Source organism: Strigops habroptila, chromosome W (genome assembly GCF_004027225.2).
Source record: "Strigops habroptila isolate Jane chromosome W, bStrHab1.2.pri, whole genome shotgun sequence".
Taxonomy (NCBI): Eukaryota; Metazoa; Chordata; class Aves; order Psittaciformes; family Psittacidae; genus Strigops; species Strigops habroptila.
Window position 1 is genome coordinate 26,453,103 of NC_044301.2, and position 17,733 is coordinate 26,470,835.

Here is a 17,733-nt window from a genome sequence, read left to right on the forward strand (position 1 = left end):
AAGGAGGGGAGAGAGCACGGGAGAGGGAAGGACCCTCCCCCCGTCGCGAACCCTCTTCCTTTTCCGTCTCCCAGCCGGGAAGAGCTCACTGTGCCCGCAGCAGCCCCGCTGGATGCACTGAGCGCTCGGGTGCGGGGAGAGAGGGAGCCGGGAGCCCCGCCGCTGAGGCGCTGCGCTGCCCGGAGGCTCACAGTCATCCGCTTGAATTCTTTTATTCGCCCTCCTCCCGCCGGTAGCTGGCTTCGCCCCTGCCTCCTCCTCTCTGCCCGCGGGAGCCAGCCGAGGCGGCGGCGGGGGCTGCATTCCCCCTCCCCCCTTTTTTTTTTAATTTTTTAATTTACTTTGTTTTTCAATTTTTCGTCGCCGCCATGGGATGTACCTTGAGCGCCGAGGAAAGAGCCGCCCTGGAGCGGAGTAAGGCCATCGAGAAGAACCTGAAGGAGGACGGGATCAGCGCCGCCAAAGACGTGAAACTCCTCCTGCTCGGTGAGAGCCCGGTCGCCCCTTCCCCTACCCCGCGTCCCCTCACCCGCCTCCTCCCCGGCGCTTATTCCCCCCTTCATTTCTCTTTCGACAGGGGCCGGTGAGTCGGGGAAAAGCACCATCGTGAAGCAAATGAAGTAAGTTCCACGGTGGGGGGGGGGGGGGGGAAAGAGGGACCGTGAGGGGGGAGTTAAACGGCGTTAATAGGAGGGAGTAGGGGCTCGCTGAGGTGAGGGCCGCGGGCGCCATGTTTACCTGAGGCAACCGCGAGGGCGGGAAGGCGTAAGGCGAGGGGAAGGCTCCGCTACCGCGGCTCCCGCTGCTGTTCGGGGCCGATGTGGTGCTGAAGTGTCGCCCGACGGCCTCGCCTCATGGCTTGGGGGGGAAAGGTGAGCCGCTCGCAGCCCACCTTCCCCCCCCAAGCCGTGAGGCGAGGCCGCGCAGATGTCCCTGCAAAGCCGATCGCTGTCAGTTCGGCTTAATGTCGGGGTGTTATCTGCCGCCTCTGCACATTTAAATCGAGGCTCCCCATCACTCAAAGCCCCTTTCCCCCCGAGATTTCAGCCTCTCCTTTGAATTAAAGCCGAGCGTGGCCACCCACCGCCAATTACACTCAACTCCTGCCCTGGTGCCCGAGGTGGCTTCCAGAGCTGCCCTGCACATGCTCTGTCTGTGTTTAATTAGTGCAATAAACAGCAGGGAAAAACCCCACCACACCGTCTCTTTCAACGCTGCATCCCGTAGGAAAGCAAGCGCAGGGGAAGGCTGATGATGAAGGGGTGGAGGTGCTCCCGTGGCACCGTTATTCTCCCCCCTTCTTTTTAATTAAAATACAATGAAACACCACGGCCTCGCACCGAAACAGAGATGACGGTCTGGTCCGAGGCGGGTGCCATCACGGAACAAGCCCCGGCGCTGGTTCAGGGACTGGGTTTCAGCCGGGGAGAGGCGCGGAGCGTCGGCTGCTTTGCGATGCCGGTGGTTACAGAGGGATCGGGGGCTGGGAGGGGCCCCCCGCAGTTGCTGAGCGAGGCGGGGGGAGGCAGCAGAGGTGGGTGTGGATAGGGTGCGGGGTGCTGGCGGCCTTCCGCAGTTCCGGCAGCCAGTGTGGGGGCCGAGCCGGTCCCGACGCGGTGCGGCTGCAGCTTTCAGGCGGTTCGCGTGGTGGACAGCGCCCAGCGAGGACTAAAACCGCAGGCGACTCGGCCGCTTCGGCACCGCTCGGCTCCTCCCGGCGGCAGCCGAGCGCGGCGCTCGGCTGCCTTCGGAGAACGCTCGGGGGCGGTCGGGGAGAAGCTGAACGGGCTCGGAAATAGCCGAAGGGGCTTGTCGCCGCTCGGCAATCTATCGCCTTGCACACCCGTAGCCGCCCTGGGTGTGCGTGAGTGTGAGTGTGCGTGCGCGCGCCACGGGGAGCAGATTCGGGCCTTCATCCCGTCTCCTCTCCAGCCAGAGTGGCTTAGCGGGTGACCTGGATATTTCTGCATCAACTCTGCGGCTGCTGTGTCCAGCCCTCGGGGGTGAACTGGGAACTAAACCATCATCCCTGCCTGAGGCAGTGCTTTTCCCAAGGCACTGCGGGGCTGGGAGGTCTGGCTGCAAGGAGGCTTGTCTCCAGTGCAGCTTTTCCCACTGACATCTGTATACCCTACTTGTGTAAAGGCTCTGAGCTTCTCCTTTCACAATTTGAAAGGGGGCTTTCCACCCTGACAGTTTAATTTGGAGCTGGGGTGGGGTGGGTTTGGTTTGCACTTGTTTGTGTGGGAAAGGTGGATCAGAGGAGCTGTTACTGCAGATAAACACCAATAAATTATTTAATCTCTAGGAATTGCTTCTGCAGAAGCATGCTGGAATGGTGGGCAATGGGTTTTGGTGGAAGGGAAAGGCTGTAGATACCACAATAACAGTGCAGACACATGGAGCCTGTAGGTGGGAAGGCAGGTGGTGACCACACTGGCTTACACAATCAGTATGCAGTGACTCTTGTTTTTCAAAGAGCAGAGCTCTTGTTTTTTATCTTGATGCAAATTGCATCAAGATAATAACCTGATTGTTGGACTAGATTAGTATATTGAGGACTGAAATATACCCTGATATCTATCTATCTATCTATATTATTTATTTTTATATATATGTTTTCCATGAAACAGTCTTAAAGTAACGCATGCTAGGCTTGCAGCTTTGTACCTGACTTGAAAATGCCGAGGAGGCTGCTATGGTGAAGGGGTGTAGTGTTGGAAACTGAGAGGCATCCGTCAGTGTGGAAACTCCAGTGAAGTGTGCAGAGGCTGGGGTGGGGACAGCAGTGTTGCTCTGAGCACGTCAGCAGGCATATGGAGAGAGCCACACAGCCGCGGGTGCCAGGGAAAAGGATGTGCAGGGAACAACTCGGGGAAATTAACATTTCTGAAAATTAGTTTAAATGTAATGTAGGCATTAGCATTTCACCTGGTCAGGCTCCATTAGACAGGCTTGCTGAGAACCTAATGAATTCTTAATAAAGATTAAATTGCATGTTCAATAGATTTTGATGAAAGAGACTTATTTTATTTTTTTAATACTGTGTTATTGGTGTGCTTCTACATAATAAATCTCATCCTCATGAATGGCTAAAGCAGCTTCACACTTGGATATTGCCTTGAAAAGAAGCACAGGAATCTGTAGACAGATGAGAAAACACTAAGACAAAGGAACAGAGCAGACATTGTTACAGAGGACTATGAAGAGGTTACGCACTGTCCAGTTAATCCTTGAAATATTGGGTAGTGGGAGAAGTGACAGGTAGAAATTACAATAATTTGAGAGTGTATTTGAGCCAGGATGGGGATTAGGATTTGTAAAATTAATTAAGGATGTTTTAATGAAATATTTGGAGATACCTTTCAGCTGCTGAGTGAGGAGTTATCCAGCAAAGAAAGAGGTACTGGTGAATGGCAGAGAGGTGTAACTGGAGGTTAGTGTGTACGTCTCAGACAGTGGCAACACAGACTAAGGATGGCATTTTGCTTAGCACCAAGGTCGTTTTGACACCTTTAGCCCTTGACTGCACCCATCTTGGCTGATTAGATTTGCTTGTTATTTTTTCACAACCAGTCCTGCAGCCCAGATACTTTCACCCATGCCTCAAAATGCAGGGTTAGGGCCAAGCTAGTGAAGGGAACAGTCCTGAATGGTGCAGTTGTGCCACACAAGCCAATGAGACTTCAGTGTGCCACAGTGTTCACAATCAGGCTGTGACCAGATTCTGTTTTCACTCAGCATAAACTAAAAACCAGCTTTAATGAAGCAAATGTGGGGCCTCCTTTGAAGAATCAAGCCAGAGGGTGAGAGTTACTGGGTGAGAGAAATTCGTCTTTCACTCCTGCCACCCCATCTCAGCAAATTCACTTTGATGTAGGACTGCAACGGATGTCAACATTTTTTAGATTTTATATCTTGAAATAAATGTTGAGCACATGCAGAATTTGGAATACGTGACCTTCTTTTCTGGAATACCTGGCTTGTAGCATGGAATTGAGACTACTCTTTTTCTAGGATATTTTTGTGGGGACTTAAAACTCTAGTGAATGCATTTGTTCATCTAAAAGGCCCAGCCTAGGCAGACACCAAGCATATCTATCTCCATCTGTTACTGCTCAGCAGAATAATTAAATATGCGCAATGGTCTGGTGGTGAGCAGGGATGGACTACTTGGGTGGGGACACTATCTGCTGACATCAGCATGAAGCTTCTAGGGAATTCAGTGTTTAATCAGGCTAACACAGAGAGGCTGAATTAGCTGGCATGGCTTCAAAACCTAGGTCCTGCTACCTACTCAGCAACAGCTGTTCTGGATGGTGAGTCAGGGCAGTACTTCACCTTCCCAAACTAGGGGTTAGTGATGGTGGTGGCATTCAGGAGGAGACATGGCTTCACCTGCCCACAGGAAAAATCTTGGGGTTTGGTTTGGGATTTTGCCTCTGCAGAAGCAGCAGCTTCTGTCCCCTGCTGAGCTGGGAGCAGAGAGCTGGGTCTGGCTCCCTTTCACAAGATGCCGGAGCTTCCAGCCCTGTATGTCCTCTGAAACAGCCATGTCTTACTTTACCAGCAATGCAGGCAGTACCTCAGTTGATAGGCTTCTTTGCTGGGCCATTTTTTGGCAAAATGTTTTTATGTTATGTATAAGAAGGATGGGAATATTCAATAAGGAGAAAAATACACTAGCATACAATGCTTATCTTTATCTACTATCTGCTCCCCAACAGCCATCGGTCCCATTAGCCATCTGATATATTGTTCTGACCTTTTTCAAACAGCCCCTCAAAACAGCCCCAGGCTCTACTTGCTCTCTGTGTAACTGAATTACTGATAATCTAATGAACTTCTCTAGAGAAGTGGTCCCCGCCCACTGGTTTTACAGCCCATATCAGTAATTTGATGGTAAATGCCACTGAAACCAAATGATGTGTTGTGAACGCCCACTCAAGTGCTCTTTGCTGCATGTCTGCATCTCAAAGCTGTAGTGATTTCACATTTTGAGCCTCTTCCCCTGGGAATACCTCACCTCACAGGGACTTATAGCATGGGGCTGCTTCTTGGCCTCCACAGCGTATTCCTGGGGACAGGAATGCCAACTGTGTCTTCATGGCCTGTCACACTCCTCAGAGCAGTTTTTTGGTGCCATTCGGCCCTTGCTCCTGTCCAGGAACTCTTTGATCACTGGCAGCCCAGAGGCATGAACCTCACTAGAGCATCAGGTCAGGCAGGGCCATCCCCATCCTTACTTGTTTTCTGCTCTGTTTTCCAGGATTTCTGTGACTTAAGGCCCAATGACAGTCTGCTCCTGGGCAGTATTTGAAATGGGTTTCAATAAGCAGGGGAAGGAGCTGCAGCCCTGGATGCTGTGGTTGCCACATTCCACGCCCTGCAGTGGAATAGTGCAGGGCAGTTGCCTCTGAACCAGGACGAATAAGAGCTGGGAGGAGAGAACAGTGAGACTGTACATTTTGACTTGTAGTTGCAAAGGGAAATCATGTTTTCAGCACTTATTTCCTTCCTTTTGGATTATCAATTGTGCTTATAAGCCAAAACATTAACAACCATAGTTCATTCTTTTATACTTAGGGTTCTTGTTATTAGACTGTGAGAGGTTTCAGAGAAAAGCAGTAACAATATTAGCAGGCAAGATGGAATACATTTTGGGTTTGGGTATTTTTCCTTGACAGTTCTTAATTTGTTTCTTGTTTTAGGGACTCATAAAAGTAAAAATATCTTTCAGTGACAACAGTGAACTGCATAGCTTCTCTTTCAACCTAGTTTCAAAACCTTAAAAGAAATTTGCCTGTCATATTCTGACATGACACATCTAGTCCTGTTGGAAATGTTTTATCACCTAATGAAATGAAAGTGGTTCTGTTAATGAGCTCTGAAGAAAGAGACAAATCTGCTGCACAAATGTAACCAGGGCTCTGTTTTGGTTTATGGTTTGGCTAACCCAGAAGTCATAAGAGACTTAAGATTGAGACATAACAAATGATAAAAGGTGGTTGTTTTCCTCTTCAGTCTGCCTTTTCCCATCTGTCTGGGATACAGCTTTGTATCCGATGTGAGTTTTCCAATATGCTTACCTGGGGAATAGGGGGAAGATAATAAAAATGGGTGAGGAATGAAAGATAAATAATGGAGGTAGAGGCACTCTGTTGGCTCTTCTGCTTGGTCTGGTCAAGAGAAAGGGTGGAATGAAGAAATGCTTCACTGCTGGCCAAGGCAGGAGCAGGTTGCTGGTCATCTGGAGAATAAGAGCCAGGCAGTCAATAATAATGTCTTACAGACTCATAATTTGCTATCTGTGGTAGAGTTAGTTTTCTCCAGCCACTTTGCAGAGTTACAGCCTACCCCTGTAAGTGTCAAGCTCCACGGGTTTCTCCTGGATTTGCAAGATACAAAACCACAAATGAGTGTTGAAGCTGATGGATTTGCAGCCAGAAAGCCTGATGCAAGTTCAGGGTCTAAGAGCTTGATTTTGCAATCTTCTGGGCTCATTCACCTCCTGCTCAAGCTGGGAGGAAAGTAAAAAGCTTTTCATATGAGCCAGCAGCAGTTCGCAGTGCACAGAAGGACTATACTCTGAAGTCCATGGTTAAACCCTGAGTGCAGAAGACAGGATTTGGTCCTTTAGTCTTTATGAGAATGTGAATACAAGCTCTGGCAGAAGAGAATTTGCAAAACCTTCTCAAATTCAGGTGGCCAGGGTATTTAGGAGTCTTGTCACTCTTCTTGATGCAATTTCAAATCTCCTGAGATTTGTGGTTTCCTGTAGAGTCTGAAATTGCTTCTGTGGAGCCTGGACTTGCATGATGACTGGGCAAGCTCTGTTCTCAGAGCTTAGTTCTTGGTTTTGTTTTTGACTTCTTTGCTTAGTTCTTGGTTTTGTTTTTGGAAGAAAACTTCCAGCTCTCCTCACTTCAGAGAAAAGTTAAAAAATAAATGTTCTTATTCTAACCTAAGGACTCAAGAATTGGGAGCAAAATAAAAAACAGCCCAAATGACAACAAAGAAACCAAATACATCTCAATTGCTTGGTTATTTTTGAAGCTGGGTTATTTTTTTTGCATTAGCAAGATTGAAAACAACCACCTCACTTGTTTCAAATCAATTTGAGTGCTACTGACCCCAAATCCTTTCTTTGACCTCGTTGAGCTTTGGGCCAGGATCTTCCCACACTGAAGATGATGTCTCTTCAGTGTACAATTTTTATGAGATCTGATGAATTTCAAATGTCTGTGTGGCACTTGGTGCGATCCTGGAAATGGCTGAGTTTCATTCACAAAAACAAAACCAGGAAACAAAGAGGTCTGGAAATCCCATTTGAAAAAGCATTGGCACATCAAACCTAAGGCCATTTTTCTTGCCTCAAAAATTCTTTTATTTCATTCTTAGAGGGAAATGCTAAAGTTTTTTTTGCCACGATTTTCCTAATGCTGAAGAAATGCTCTGCCTAATGTAAAAATCCCCCTAAACTGTTAATTGAATCATTCTCATCTTATTTTTAAGACCATTTGTGCAAACGGCAAATGCAGGGAGGTTGGAGGATTATAGTCCTGATTATAAGATGCTGTTAGGATTCTGCCTAAAATCAGAAAATGCAAAAGTCTGAAAAATGCTACTGGATAACACAGAGCAAAGGAACTAATGGTTTTCTAGTGCTCAGCAAAAGGGAGAAAAAAGTCCTTTAATCCAAAGTTCCATCATTGTGTGCTTATTGCAATAATAGAATAAAACTCTTGATGGAGGCATTCCTTAGCTTACCAATAAAAATGCTTACCCTCCCTCCCCCCCCCCCCGGTTTCAAGTTAATTGAGAAACAACTGAGGAGTGCTCTCTCAGAAGGGAGTCCAGGAAACTGTAGTAAGCTGAAAATTGCTAATATCAATAGTATTTTTGACATGGAAAGAGAAGGCTTGGCAGAGCTGAAATTGCTTTGTTTTTCTTTATTCTTGGGCATGTCCTGCTCTGCTTGGTCGCCAAAAATTATGTCATTTCATCAGAAGACCTTTCATCTGAGTATAAAACCAGAAGTATGTGTAGCAGCTTGAGAGAGAGTAAAGAGGTATGGGTAACGCAGGGTCCTCCCACAACTTAATGAGTTTGGGCTGTGGCTATTAGTAACCTTCCTCTCCCCAACCAGGCCATCCTGTGGGATTTTGTGTCCTCGGGAGCCAAAGGCAATTTAGCATATATTCTATTTGATACAGGATAACTTGTGCAATCTTTCAACAAAAACCTTATAACAGTCTTCCAATACCTAAAGGGGGCCTACAAGAAATCTGGAGAGGGACTTGTTACAAGGGCATGTAGTGACAGGACAAGGGGGAATGGCTTTAAGCTGAAAGAGGGTAGATTTAGATCAGATATTAGGAAGAAATTCTTCACTACGAGGGTGGTGAGGCACTGGCACAGGTTGCCCAGAGAAACTGTGGCTTCCCCATCCCTGGCAGTGTTCAAGGCCAGGTTGGATGGGGCTTGGAGCAACCTGGTCTAGTGGAAGGTGTCCCTGCCTGTGGCAGGGGGTTGGAACTAGATGATCTTTAAGGTCCCTTCCAACTCAAGCCATTCTATGATTCTATGAAATTCTGCTGGTTAATGTTGCAGGAGTTGCTTTTGGGGAAAGGCTGGGAGACACCGATCCTAAGTAAGTGCATTAAGGTGCTAATCTCCGTTCTCTGAGAAAGCCTAAAGGTGTTGGTGGACTCTGTGTAGGATTGTGGCGTTCAGGAAAAACTGGGAGCAGGTTTCGGCAGAAGCAGGATCCAATGCTGGTAGGAAATACAGGGTTTAATAACAAGGAAAGGGAATTTCTTCTCTTTGGCATGTGGCAGGGTACTTTGTGTAGAAATGCAAGGGTATGTGTTTCACATCAGGAGGCCATGAGGGGTGCCTCCAGGAGCTGCTTTAGTGAGTGGAGGGGGGTTCAGCAGGCTTTGACTGGTCCAGAAGAACTCGCTACTCCAGAAATAACCTACTCAGAGAATTCATCACCCCAGTGTTAGCACCTTGGCAGGGGGGCTGGGAACGGATGTTTCACCTCTGTGCATGTCCCTCCTCTGAAACATAACCCCCCAGTGCTTAAAACAATCTGAAAGGCAGAGCAGTGACTCAACATGCTTTGAGACTCTCCAGCAACTTCAGACTTGCATTAAATGTTCTTGTCTACAAGAGCATCATCAACAGCAACTTGTACACACTGTAATGGTCTGTTACAAGACTTGGAGCATTTCTAGATCAGCTGGGAATTGTTACAGAAAAGGACGAGAAAAGAATGGGTCTGTATTGAGGAAAAATATCACTTAAATAATAAAAATGTATACTACCTCCTAGCAGAATGTGATTTATCCTCTTCCTGTTAGAGCTGATTTGAGCTAGTAGCTTCAATTTTAAAGCATTATGCAAAAGTACATAGGAAAGGCTGAGTGCACAAAATGGATGTTAGGCAGAATAATCAAGGTAACAAATGGTAAATTTTATGGCTAGGTTTCTGGAGCTGGGTATGTGGTAGCTCGCAGTGATATAGTGATGATTCCTCGCTGCTAGTACAGTGCTCCTTATTCATTACAGCCCTGCTCCTCACCACCTTGGTAGTGTGGGCTTTGCTGTAATCCAGCTTCTGCCTTTACAGCGAAGATGGTAGAATTATCTTATTTTGATGGCTCTCAATGAAATAACACCATGTCTGTATGAATTTTGTGTGGAACTGGTACAGGCTGGTTCTGGGTCTCTCCGAAGTTCATGGTGAGATTTTCAAATTACTTCCAGGGCACCACAGTGTGGATCTGCATGCCCTAATTTGAGACCTCAATAGCTAAGCCTATGTGAATTCTCCATCCTTTCTCATGCTCCTCCACGGCTGGCCATGACAAGGCACGTGCTCCTCCACAGCATGGAAGTTTCTGCTTAGCTTCGGCCACAGGAGGGACATACCATCCTCATAATGAGTTTTAAATGTAACAAAATCAGGTTGGCTACTTCAGTAGTGCAGAACTGAGTTTTTGATTCAGCATATTTTGGGAATCTTCTTATTTACTCACAGCCTCTTTACATCTATGAGCAGTGCAAAAGGGTATTACAGCAGGCGTGGTTATAGCTTTCTCCTGCTAAAATAGCTCTTTCCACTGGCCAAATAGAGCTCTTTCCACATGGCCCTTGTAAGAACGAGAAATGAATCACTTGTTGGCTGGTTGGTAAGGTGCACTGATGCCATGGTTAGGTGGGGACCCCATCTCTTTGCCTACAAATTCTAAAATGGGCAGGTATTTATCACCATAATGTGCATGTCCCCACTGCAGACATCGCAGGGCCTTGTCCATCACACTCTGTCAGTAACACAAGCACAAATCACTGGGAGGAAAGAAAACTGCTGCGATGAACATACACCTCAGAATATCATCATACTGTTCAGTAATCACCAGTCACCCTTCGGTGATTAATTATTTAGCCAAATTGGACAAACTTTTCCACATGAATGAGATGTTTAGTTAATAAAGCAGAAAGTAGCATGCCCTTGTTTTCTTCAGTTTAGCTGTACAATAAATTTATATTCTTCTGATTTACAGTTTAGCAAAACCACCACAGTGCTCTATCAGCTCTTACTTTCAAGGTGGTTGCTGCCCAGCCAGTTCTTCAGCAGGAAGCCTGACGCTGCTCAATGTGTACATTTCAGATATTTAAATTGAACAGTAGATAGATGAGCTGATGGTCTATGGTTTGTTACCTGCATCTCTCTGCATGTGCTGAGCCCTCATGAAACACTGGTAAGGAGGAACAGGAGAGTGCTATGCCAAATCCCAGCTCAAGGGTCTTCATTTCTCCAGCACTGACTGATGGCATCAGGGTCACCTTGGAAAAGAGGAAGGGCCCCCAAGACCCCCATCCTGCCAGCAGCCTTGTGCTTGATAGGAATCCCCCTGCAAGCATGTTGCTGGGACCAGGCAGGTCTTACCTCTGCAGTGAGGTGGGATGTGCAGGAGAGATGAAAGCTGGCACTGGCACTGGGGGATACTGGTACTAATAGTAAATCTAAATCTTGGTATGTTCCATGGTGATACTGGTGTCTGTTCAGTGTCTTTCACCATTGCTAATTATAAAAAGAAAGCAACAACAAAAAAACAGATGAAGAGGATGATAGAAATACCCAGAGAGAGCCCATAAATGATAAAGAATTAGAAATCAGTAATTTTCATATGGTTCAGTAAATAATTCAGAATTTAGGTTTTATTTATCTACTTTTGTATTTATCTATTTCTTCTGTTTACTAATCCTTCCAAGCTTATTTTAAATTCATATTGTAAAGTTTTTCCTACATGACAGAGCATGAAAATTGAATTATTACACTGGTACTTTTAGTTCTGATCAGTGAGATCAAATTGTACTACTTTGCCCATCTGTGATCACACAAATAGGTGAGGCCTTCTGCCATAAACAGATATTCAGGATTTTTTAAGTTCTTCTGCATAGGACTTTGAAATAGGTTTGCAGAGTTTCCAGTAAAAAATGGAAAAGACTTCTTACAAAGTGTCCATAAGAGTGATACAAACCCAGGCAAAGTGGTGCATTTAAATTCCACATTAACTGGATAAATATACTGAGAATCAAAAAATAACAAAGACCATGATGGTTTTATTGGCTCTCTCATTAACTCGGGCACAAGCCCGTGCAGCGCAGAGCCTGTCCAAAGCTCCCTAACACACCCTGCTCCGTCTGTTCTCCAGGAGAATCCTCCTTCAGCAGAATGCTTTTCCTGGTCCTCCTGATGACCCGCTCAGCACTTAGCTCTCCACTGTCAGTGTTCGGGAGCGCTGAGCCCCACAGCTGTCTGATTTCAAGACAGTAACAACTGTACAACTCAGAACTGCTGACAGTGGGGCCACAGGACTTGCAGTGCTGCCAAATTAGAGATGCTGCTAATCTGTATGTAGTTAAGTCCCAGCATTAGCCATAGCTCATGTTTCATTCACGCTCAGATCCCAAACCCCAGAACGATTGAGTTTTCTAATAATGTGCACATCAACATCAATGAGCTTAAGCAGAACTGTGTTATTGCACACAAATCGGTTTGTGTGCACCTAAGCCTTGTTGAAGACCACATCATCTCTGCTTGTGCTGATTGCCACCCAATTTTAGTGTCGCTTCTTGAATCCAAGCTTTGTCCAAATATTCATTCTTTTTCTTACACGTCTTGGAAAATGATCAGGAGAAAAAAAAGATTCTGTAGCCCTTTTCATGCCACCCTCATTTCCTTTTTGCCTCAGGTGCTCTCAGCTCTCAAATTTATTTCAGTTACAGTTATTTGCCATGTTACTTGTATCAGGAGAAGAAAAAAATACTGTCTGGTTTTAGAAGTGCAGGTTTAACTGTAGCATTTTATATATGTATTTAATGACTTCAAGAAATGAGGTGGTGTGAAATCATTTGGGACTAAATCTTGCCTGTTCCCCCCTACTTGGTACACACAAAGGTGTATCTGAAATGTGGTGTTGAGTTTTGGGTCTCCTAAACCAAGAGGTAAACCCCTGGTAAACTGGGGCCACCAAGGAGTTGGGGCTGGTGCACAGGTTGAGTGGAGGCTGAGGGAGATCTCACTGCTTAGTTCCAACACTCAAAGAGATAAGATGAAGCCAGACTCTTCTCAGAGATACACCATGAAAGGATGAGAGGCAACAGATGTGTTTCATGGAAATTAAGATAGAATATAAGGAAAAAATGCTTCACAGGGAGGTTGATGCAAAAGTGGAACTGGGCCCAGGGAAGGGGAGAATCATCATCCCTGGGGATTTTCAAAACTCAGTGGGACAAGGATCTGTGCAACCTGACATACCTGAGACAGTAGCTCTGCTCTGGGCAGGGACCTCTAGCCCAAGTTATTCAATGATTCTATGACAAGAAAAGCCAAATTAGTCTCATTCGATGTTCCTAACATCTGTTTTAACTAAAGAACTATGCCTCTATTTGGAAACCAGCTGAGGGACAATGTTGCGCAGTGTCACCAGGGTTTTCCCTTAGAATGCATAAAAGGTGAGGCGTTGGTTACTGTTTTTAATTCCACTTCACACCACTTTGGTTTGTTTCTTTGCTTCTGGGCATTGTTTTCTTTGATTTATTCCATGTGGCATTTCACAGGCAGCCCTCTGAAATCCTAAGCTGGGGTTTGATTAACATCTCTTTTTGTTGGCGGTGTGGTTTTAAGTCACCTCTGCCTGTCCCTGCTCAGCTGTGGTAGTAAGGTGATGCTTGTGTGGGGATGTGAACCAGTGCAGTGAACCAGACTCTGGTGCTGTTCTGGGTTAACATAACCCAAAAAAACCCAAACAAAACCAGAAAGAAATGTTCATCAAATGCTCCCATAAGGCAGCAGTGTACTGAAGGTTGAGATGTGAGTTGTATTGAAAGATTTGGTCACTCCTGGCTAGTTCTGTGTGTCGGAGCTTAATTTTTGAGGGTAAATCAGTCACATTTAAAGACTCTGAAAAGTAGTTTTCAAAAGTCTTTCTGTACCTTTAGGCATTTAAATGACAGGTGGGTTTTGCTTTTTTTTCCAAACCAGCCTTATTTTCTCCTATTAGTTCCTGTAAAGAAATGCAAATCTTTCACTGGCTTGAAATTTCTGTGTTGTTTTAAATAAATTTCCTGTGATCCACAGCACAGTGAAAGGAAAGTGCAGCTGTTTGTTGCTGTTTCAGTGTATTTATTTAGACTATCTTTCATGCTTGTGGAGGTCAAATCTATTTAATCTGGTTATGCTATTTCAATCACATTTACATTTTTAATGCAAAGCTCAGGTTTGCTTCACACTAGAATTATCTCTCTCTTTTTTTTAACAAGTTTTAGTTCTCCTGGACTTTAGAGACTTTTCTCTTTTAGTTCCCCTCAGCCTTAGACAGAGTCTTTGTAATTGATAAGGTAACTTTCCTCCACTGGGTTGACAAAATGCTGCAGAATCCTGAATACACAAGTGGTGAAGAACATTTTCAGATTCCATTTTATTTGGAGCAAATTTTGAAGCCTGCATGAAAAGCCTGGTAGTGCTGTGGATAGCCTAACAGTGGTGCTTGGGGTGGTTTGCATAGGTCTCTGCTGCCCTTTTAAAGGGAAGAGCACTGCATACAGAATCACCATCTTCACCCAGTACCCCATTCAGTCAGTGAGCTATCCCAATGCTCCCCTTGCCTCATGAGGGCTCACCAGTTCACAGCCTCAGTAAAATGCCATTTGTGCTCTTACTGTAAGTAAACCAGGTTAGAAAGTCTTTCCTGTGAAAGATACTTGTCACATTCGTAGCCTCACAAAAGCTCCAGAAGGAGCCTGCCCCATCTCCCTTTCCTCTGTAAGTCTTGTGTTTCCTCTTTTGCTTAAAAGAAGCTTTCACACAATAAGCCTTTTTCCCAAGAAGAAGATGCTCTGTGTTAAGTAAAGTAACTTAGGAAATAACAGGAAAACACACCAGACTGTTTAGTGTTTTCTGAAGCCCCACTTGCTTCTGAATCTCCCCACCTCTCCCATCACGTTTTGCACTAGTGACCTTCTGGCTTCAACTAAGTTCCTTCACTGTCCCCCGAGGGAATGGAAATTTAGGCCTCAAATACTCATTTTGTTGACTTGTAACATCCCTTATAAACAAGCAGGAGAGAAATGGCCAGCCTGGCAGACGTTTGGCACCACCAGTCAAGACAAGAACTTAGTGCAGACAGTGAAACGTAGACAAGAGGCAGAGCTTGATCTTTAGAAGAAAGAGTCAAACAAGGAATCATGATCAAGATCAGGCTCTAGATAACAAAATGAGGTTGCTTCCTAAGCAGTCATCCAGAAGACTGACAACAGCTTGATACATCAGTGCATAGACTGGACACTGACACCTTTATGTGAACCTTGCTCAAAGTAAGTGCCAAGAATCAGTGGATTAGAGCTGTCATGAAGGGCAAAGGCTGGCAGGAGAAATGGCAACACCTCACTCACAGTGTTAGATGTGCGTGGTAGGATGTGACAATAAGAGAATGCCAACAGCAAGAGAGATTCTAGCAGGCTCCTTTTTCATGGTAAGTCTTGAAGACTAATTTCCTAAGTGAGGCTGCAGAAGCAGGACCCAAAACTGCAAGCTAAAAGACAAAATGATACCATATGCTTTCATTCTTCCATAACCAACACTAAAGCACAGAGGAAAGGGAGAGAAACTTGTAATTCAGCTTCAGTTACAAGCAAGCCTTCTCCAATCTCTGATTTATTCTCTCCTACAAGACCTCTATATATAAGTTATTATGAGCAGTGGTCCTGACTGTAAGTGGAGAGACACTGGACCATTTGCCCAAAGTTTGTATGTATCCAGCAGCAGTGTGATGAGTGTAAAAATAAATGCAAATGTACACAGGAACAGAGGCAGATCTTATACCCAATAGCAAAGTCACTCTTAATGACTGGAGTGCCATAGTCTTCACTTAGTAGCAAAACATAGCCAGAATGTCTCTCAGGTTATGTCAGATTGACAAAGCATCACTGTCAAAGACAATGCCAACTTTTCAGTGATGGATCAAGTGCTCTGATAAGCCAGGAATTCCAGGTTCAAGGACTGATTGATGGAAGTTGCCCTTGTCATGGACAAAATGGTAAGCAGCTTCAGAATAATGAATTACAAGCAGAAATTGTACTAGTCAGTGATGGAGTAGACCATGGAAAGGTCATTTTGTCCAGCTCTGTCCTAATGCAGAACTCTTGATCACATATTCCTCAATGTTCTATGTGATTTACTTGTGAGTGACCTAAAGACACCAATATTTTCACAGTTTGTGCAGCACTCCTAAGTGCAGATAGATTTTGCATTAAAGAACTTTCTCCAGTAGCCTGAAATTTTTGTCTGAAATTTCCCCTTGCTGCTTCTAATCACGTCTCAGCACAGAAAAGCTCTTAACAATATCAGTTGCTGGAGTCAAACGGGTCAATCTCTGGGCTAAACTGTATCTTTCCTAGCCTTTTTACCAAACTTTGGATGGAGAAGTTGGTGGGGTTTTCCTGTACTGAACATTTCCAGTGCAAGAGAGGCTGGAACCACAGACAGGAATTGTTGAGTCCCCACAATGGAAGGAAGTGGTTGGAGGAAGCCATACCAGTTCACGGTGGAAGGTTTCAGTGGTTACATCTCAGATCCCTCTTAGTGAATTTGTAATAGGCTGTATCATAGAAAGCAAACTCAAAGCTGAAAGAAAGATTACACTGATGGCAAATGAATCTTCAGTAGGGAGTTCATGGCTAGACTGCATTTTGAGTGCTGGCCAGCCAGGACCTCAAGGCAGCTTTTGGGGAACGTGGAGGAGAAATCTAGAAGTGATTCTTCTTATTTCAAAGTCCTGGCTGGCTAGGCTGACCCAGCAAAACAGAGACTGCAAACTCACATGTGCTTTTTTGTCCTCTGCACTAACAAATGCATAGCTCTGCAGTCCTCCATGTCTTACATGTGATTCAGAGAGAGCAGTAGAGTTAAGAGATGGGTCTTTCTGAAAAGCAGGCCTCAAGCTTCACAGAACAAGCATGGGTGTTATTTGGCCTCTTGGTGGTGTTATTTGGCCTCTTGGTGGTTTTCTAAAAGTAGAAGATGCCCAAGAACTTGCTGTATCTGAAGCTGATGCTTGCCAGAAATGCTTGTATGATCTATATGGATGAGTGGAGAAAAGGGGGGCAGGAGGGGAAAAGGCCTCTGAGGGGAAACAGCTGAAGAGATACAAATGAAAATTCAATTAAACAGAAGACAAGGAAAACTCAAACTAGCATTGACACCCTTGTCAATGCTGCTAACGAGTCTTGATTTCATCTCTAAACCTAGAAAATGAAGAAGGCAACAGTAAAAAGAATAAATGACCACCCTGGAAGGAGCTAAAGATGATCAGGAAGATAAAAACATTCTTCTTCTATGATATGCCTAGGGCTTGTAACATTGTTGTGGTTTAAGCCCAGCTGGTAACTCAGAACCATGCAGCTGCTTGCTCACTCCCCCCCTTCTTCCTCCCCCTCCTCCCGGAGGGATGGGGAGGAGAATCAAAAGAATGTAACTCCCATGGGTTGAGATAAGAACAGTCCAGTAACTAAGGTATAATACAAAACTCCTACTACTACCAGCAATAATAATAATGATAAGGGAAATAAGGGGAGAGGATACAATTGCTCACCACTCGCCGACCGATACCCAGCCCTACCCAAGCAGTGATCTGGGCCTTCCGGGTGACTCCCCCCAGTTTATATACTGGGCATGACATGTTGTGGTACGGAATACCCCTTTGGCTAGTTTGGGTCAGGTGTCCTGCCTCTGCTTCCTTCCAGCTTCCCGTGTCCCTCCTCACTGGCAGGGCATGAGACTGAATAGTCCTTGATCAGAGTAAGCATTACTTAGCAACAACTAAAAACATCGGTGTGTTATCAGCATTGTTCTCAGGCTAAAGTTGAAAACACAGCACTGTACCAGCTACTAAGAAGGAGAAAAATGACTGTTACAGCTGAACCCAGGACAAACATATTCAACCAGAACAATAGATCTTGGGCTTGTAACCATTCCAAAGCTTGTCCAATGTCCAAGATTTTTTTTCCTAAAGGACTGAGTTTATTTGCCAGCTGGAAAACTTGACATGGACAACGAATGTAATCCCCCTGTTGCTTTCCACCCTATGTAGCCATCAGAATGATGCTAATTTGCTATATTAAAATCAGAATGGCAGCATTTTGCACTCATTTTACCTCTGC

General features: G+C 45.2%; 1 protein-coding gene across 5 annotated transcripts in view; it reads left to right on the plus strand.

Moving 5' to 3' along the window:
• The first annotated feature begins 368 nt into the window (after positions 1 to 368).
• The window catches only part of LOC115618940 (guanine nucleotide-binding protein G(o) subunit alpha), a 195,765-nt gene continuing 178,400 nt past the window's right edge, over positions 369 to 17,733 (plus strand). For all 5 annotated transcript variants that reach the window (XM_030510913.1, XM_030510914.1, XM_030510912.1 and 2 more), the window contains exons 1-2: positions 369 to 486; positions 578 to 620. In XM_030510913.1, coding sequence (XP_030366773.1) covers positions 369 to 486; positions 578 to 620 — 161 coding nt within the window. The remainder of the gene's footprint in view (positions 487 to 577; positions 621 to 17,733) is intronic.